Genomic DNA, 6,312 nt, shown 5'->3' with positions numbered 1-6,312 from the left:
ACACACACACACACACACACACACGCACGCACACACGTTTGTACTTCTATCTTTGTGAGGACTCATTGACATTCATCCCCTAGCCCCTTACCCTAACCTCAAACATGTACATATAAATGCCTGTTCTTCACAATGTACAGCCACACAAGAACCTGCTCACGCACGATCACGCACAAACCTCTCTCCAATAACAGTAGTAGGATGAGCCGGAACTCCTGTCCTGCAGATGGAAATCTTAATATGAAATAGAACCGGAAGTGGAGCTATTTGGCTTACAAAATAAGGTCTCAATAAGGCTATATGTGTTTTATGTTTCAACTCTAATTAGTTACGAATCTAGTTATATGTAATGTCACATCAGTTGCATCTCTGTGAGATGCTCTGAACGTGCTGGATATATTATTTAGGTCTTGAGTCATTTTGCCTAGATCTGTGCGTTTTTGCATGAACACTAATCGCCTCGAGGAAAAAAAAATAATGTGCAATTTAATGGTGATTAATTTGGAGCCTGACGGATCCCTCGGCGTTCAATGTAGGTCCAATTTGCAGTCGCCTACTTTGCCCGGTCACTTTCGTGCATCAATACTTTTATTTTGAAGGTTGTAGCCGGATACAGTGACCTTATATTACTGTCCTTCTTGACGCACCGACTCGGATGGACCGAGTGCTGTAGGTGAGGGTTGGCAGTTACTTAAAATGTCTCGGATGCAGCAGCTGAAGCTGTTCATCGGTGAGCGGCTGAGTGCGGCAGCAGAGGAGATCTTTACAGCGGTGCAGAGGACGATAACGGAGTGCGAGGAGGAAGCTGCTCGCTCCGAAGAAGACGGCGAACAACGTGGACTTAAACAAGAAGTTCATTTATACGGCGAAGGTTCGTTTGTTTCGTGTCACGTCCTGAAGCAGCCATATAGGGGAAATCCACCGATTTCTAACGTCAAAGTTTGTTCACAGGTCCTGGGGAACAGGCTACTGCTGCATATGTGAAAAACGTTGCATAAAGCCCTTTGTGGCTCCATAGAGAGCCGCGCAAAGTCTGATAAACTGTCCCGTCTGCGTCAAGGTATATATATATATATATATGTATATACATATATGTGTGTATATATGTTCATGTGTATATATGTATGTATGTATGTATGTATGTATGTGTATATATATATGTGTACGTATGTATGTATATGTGTATGTATGTATATATATGTATATATATATATATATATTTATAAATAAGTATGTACATGTGTATATATGTATACACATAATCTGTGTGTCAATCAAACATCATTATTGAGACTGAAGTATTAGGCTGCATATCCTTATAATTTGAATAGATGATAGTTGTACTCCATGAAACTCTATAACTCTAAAAGACCAATTACTTTAAAAGCAGTATTCTTAGTCACAATGTAACGATACACTGGCCAAAAATACTGTAGTCCCATGATCGCAGATGTCACTAAGCAGTGTCCATCCGACTCTGGGGCTCCTCACAACAGTTAAGTTCCTCTAGGTGTTCTTCCAGTGTGTATGACCCACACTGCTGCCAGCGACTGACTAGCCAGATCTTCTCTCAGCTTAAATGAAGGTTAACTGTAATCCATGTGTAAAAGCTGGGCAAAGTGAGTTTAAGCAAATTTCTCACCTTTTCCTCTTACAGACCCGCTGCAGGTCTTTGTTTGTGCACATGAGCAGAAACACTTCGGGGAGGAGTGGAGTCCCGACGGCTGCCACAACAGCCCTAGTGTTGCCCACAAGGACTGTGGCCTGCCGGTCCTGGAGCCTCCAGAAATCAAACAGGAACAGCAAGAGCCATGGGTCTGTCCAGGGGGACAACGGCTATCAGATATTGAGGACTCAGTTGCTAACACTTTGAAACTGACTCCCACTTGCATGACGAGTTGCATTTATTCAGATGTGAGTGAGTTGCAAACTAATGACACAGGAAATGAAGACAGGAAGCCTGTACCCAGCTCTTCAGGTGACAGTGGAGAGGTTGAGGGACACACTCTTTCATGCGGTGAATGTTGGACTTTTTTGCCAGGTTGTTCTGTAACTGTAAGTGACATGGGGCCTGAGTTGAGTTTAGAAACACTGACAGGTTACAGTATCAGTAAAGATGTAAAAGTAAGTTCTGAACCACGTAGCCTAACTCAATTAAATAAAGAGACAAAAAGAAGAAACAAATCCTACTGCTGTCATTTCTGTGGCAAAGAATTCAGCCGCAGCGCACATCTAGCCACACACACTCAAATCCACACTGGGGAGAAAATGTTCAGATGTGAGGTGTGTGGTAAAGAGTTTCGACATGGCAAAAGTGTGACTGTGCACATGAGGATTCACACGGAGGAGAAGCCGTACCGTTGCAGGATTTGTGGGAAGGAGTTCCGCCATGTGGGAAACTTGAACGTACATATGAGAATCCATACAGGCGAGAAACCGTACAGCTGCAAAGTGTGTGGGAAAAAGTTCAGTCGAAATAATTTGATGACAAAACACATGGCTGTACATACAGGTGAAATGAGTTTGAGCATGAGGAGTGTTTTCAGTAGAGGTTCTGTTTTCCTGACTTCATGAGGTCATGTATTCTGGCATATTCTGGCAAATGAAAAGAGTGTGGAGTTCTCTCCACCATCCCAACTAATCCCTACTGTAACTTATTGATTTTAGATTTTATGTTGATTAATGATTTTAGAGTTAAGATGCTTTAATTTTGTCTATGCTCTTACTATGTTTTTCTTTTTAATATTCCTCTTTTGATCTACTTGAATATTCAAGTTAATCAAGTCAAGTTTTACTTTGTTTTTCATATACTAATTCTTATTTTTTTTAATCTTTTGTTCTTTTATATACTCATGTACTCATAGTTTCATTTATTGATTATACTCAAATCATACTCAATCTTGTGCTTGAGTCGATGTACTTATCAAGTTATGCTCAAGTATGGATTACAATGAGTATAACTTGGGTGAGACGTGATGAGTGCATCAATTTGAATATGTTTTACAATTTAAATGTTTTACAATGCCTGTATTTTACATTTATTCTAACCATTTTATGTGGAAGGCTTTCTGTAGCTCCTCGGCCGTACAATTATCTGGGGAGCCTTGGGGGGCTCACAATATTTTGCTCAGGGACTTTCTAGCTAGAGATTTTTCTGTGAAAATTGACTTTCCACTAGTTGCCGTTGCAGCTTGTTACCATGGTAAAGAATGCAATACTTGTGCATGCTGTGCTCCTTCCTTATAGCAGAAGCTACTTACCATTTATGACTGTGAATAACAGGATGCGTTGCTGATGCACACAGGAGGGGTTAGTTCCTCTATATTCTGTATTTAAGTCAGACAGAATCTTAGACAGGCAGCTCCATTTTTCTTTTTCCTTAAGACTGTGTGACTTTTATTTTTTTACATAATAGTTGTTAGTAACTCTATTACACTCAGAGACAGATTTTTGTTAACTTCGAACAAAGAAATTAAACTCTTTTGAGAAAAAACGAAATCTTTCAAGGTTCTTCATTACCCATCGGCCTGGCTCGGTCCCCCTCCTCATGTTGGCTAGAGGTTAACTGCTCCAGAATAGACTCTAGGAACCCAAGGCATTCTTTTGAGTCCATTAGGAACAAGCTGGGGTATGCAAGGAACTTTTAGTTGTTTATACCAGGGTGACTAACTATCGGGCTGTCCCTGACAGTGAGGCCTCTCCCGGGCGTATCTAGAAAAGGGGTAATAGAGGGGAGTCTCAACCATTCGGTCAAGTGCCCACCTGAGGTTCAGGCAAGGGAGGGAAGGCAACCCCATAGTAAGTTTAACTCCAGCGCTGCTCACACTCAGAAGGGATCGTTCACCTTTTAGATCGGGCCCGCTGCATCATCAAGACTCGACACTCCCGGTGTGGAAAGACCCCCTGAGAACTCTGCCACCGAAAAGAGTCTCAATTAGGATAATGAAAGTCCTGATCAAAAAGGGCTTTACCTCTCCCTGTGACACCTACCCATTCTCGTCATGGCATCCAACATGGGGCAGGAGCAGTCATAGAATGTCATGTTAAACCACAAGAACCCATCACCAATTATTACGCAGCTCGTAAACCAAACCGAAGGTCCTAGAGCCCAGAAAATAGTTTAACCTGGCTAAAATATTTCTGGCAGGAGCAGGGAAAAACTTATTGAGGAGAGTTTAAAAACTGTGTAGTTGCGGCAGGATCTAGTCTCTCCAGCTTCTGTCACTAAGAGGCTATGTTTCTGTGTAAAAAGGAAAAGCTTTAGGATTTTAGAATCTCTACTGAAATAAATAATGATGGGCTGCCTTCGATGGGGCTCCTCTACTTAATATATCTGAATCCAATAGAGTATCATATATCCTTTGTGAAGCGGGCCACGAAGCTCACAGTGGCATGCCAAACTGTGAAGGACAAAGAGTAGAGCAGATAGTGCCTGTGTCAAATCCAAATTAAGAGACCTTGAATGATTGAGTACTTACAATGGTTGAATATACAAATTCAGTTCCCGACAATAGCACTGAATTTGATGGACTCAGATACTGCATACAATTCAAACATACCAGATCCAATTAGAACTCCCCCTATGAATCCCAGCTATGTGCCTATGCCGAACTTAGGCATGTACCGACCCCAGCCTTAGGGGGTAGCAACTGTTGCCACTTAGCAACAGTAGCAGGAGTGGCTCTGATACTCAGACGCATGGCAGGAGAGGGATGGCAAGCAGTGTGAAAGCCTTGTTCTCAGAAACAGACCCTTTAATTACAACCAAGTGGTGTTGACCTCTTGTGGCAGAATAGGAGGGTATTGTCAGGGCATTTTGAATCTTGCCATAGCTCATGGAAGAGTTATGTTCCTACATGGTTGTGGTACCTATCAGCATACATTTGGAATAAGTGTAGCAGTCCTACTTAAGGCTGTGGAGGAAACACAAGAGAATTTTAATGTGATAACTCTAAACCATAATTGTTGGATTAATTCATTTATATCACAGATGGTGAAACAGTGGTTTAAGATAAAATGGTTATTGGTTATCCAAAATAACTGATTAATTGTTTGGTCAATAAAATGTCTTGAAATAGTGGAAATGGCCATTCTAATTTCCTGAAGTGCAAGGTGAGATTTTCAAATTGATTTGTTTAACCAAGAATCCAAAACCCAAAGGTACACATTTTCAATAATTTAAAAAAACAAACAAACAATTACTCACATAGTTGCCTGTTAATTTGATGTTGACCGACCAATCGTTGGTCTGATTTGTTTACAATATTTACAGCAAATTATCACAACTACGCAATTCTTTAATCCTTCGAAAATACTACATGAAATACTTTAAAATAGTTGCTTTCAGATGTGTTTGTGTGATTTGGAAGGATGAGAGACCTTAAAAAATTGCACTTCAGTCTGTCCATCAGGCCTCCCCTTTGGTCAAAAAATTTCAACAACTATTTGCCTGATTTCCATTAATTTTGCTCTGGGATTCATGTCCCTGCAGAAGGTAAATCTGTATTTTTTAGTAACTATAAACCTTTTCTTTAACAATAGCAAGTCAAATTTTCCTATTTAACCTAAGGTATTAAAAATCTAATAGGTAAATGACATCGAGACATTTCTCTCATTTTGTTTCCCAAGCACTGAAGATGTTTTACATTGTTATTTTAAGCATGTAAATTCTCTCGTTCTCATCTATCTTAATACCTTTTTGTAACTTAATTATTGTAAATAAATTACGGGTTTTAGCATTAAATGATCTTCTATATGTACAATCCTGACGTTAAATACATTTCAGATGGTAAATATATTTCAGTGCCCAGTGTCTCTTTACTTCACATAACTAGTGATGCAGAGGTTTAAAAGTTAAAAGTTGTCCTAAGCGCCTGGTTCCTGGAGCTCAAAGATACTGAGATGTATCTGATTAGATCTTGTTAATAAACTCTTAAACTCTAAATTTAATTTTGATTCTGAATGTAGTTTATATTCAGTTTTCTGGCACTGCTGAAGCTGCCATATTTTCCCTCACACATTAGTGGCTCAGGCAAACACACATTGTTGACCTACACATCACATTTGAAAAAGATTAATGAGATACACTGACGTACATTGAAGTGATTCCTCGAAAGGCTTGAGAGTAGCAGTGGAAAAAGGAAATTGCACTGGTGGAATCACAATCATTGGGAGAAACTACAGAAAGAGGTGAAATAAATGGAGTTTTGGGTTTGAGATGAAATAAGCCTGTAGGGCAGGAAAGGAAGTAGACGCTGTGGTGATATTATAGGCATGTACAAAAGGAGTGCCTTTCCGGTGGAATTTTAACCA

General features: G+C 40.1%; 1 protein-coding gene across 1 annotated transcript; it reads left to right on the top strand.

The window, feature by feature from the left end:
- The first annotated feature begins 637 nt into the window (after positions 1-637).
- Positions 638-3,459, top strand: LOC120786558 (zinc finger protein 420-like). The gene is made up of 2 exons (XM_040122042.1): positions 638-871; positions 1,658-3,459. The coding sequence occupies exons 1-2, from the start codon at positions 697-699 to the stop codon at positions 2,572-2,574; spliced, it is 1,092 nt and encodes a 363-aa protein (XP_039977976.1). The 5' UTR covers positions 638-696; the 3' UTR covers positions 2,575-3,459.
- The last annotated feature ends 2,853 nt before the right edge of the window (positions 3,460-6,312 follow it).

Source organism: Xiphias gladius, chromosome 24 (assembly GCF_016859285.1).
Source record: "Xiphias gladius isolate SHS-SW01 ecotype Sanya breed wild chromosome 24, ASM1685928v1, whole genome shotgun sequence".
In the NCBI taxonomy this organism is placed as follows: Eukaryota; Metazoa; Chordata; class Actinopteri; order Istiophoriformes; family Xiphiidae; genus Xiphias; species Xiphias gladius.
This window is presented reverse-complemented; position numbering and strand designations above follow the sequence as displayed.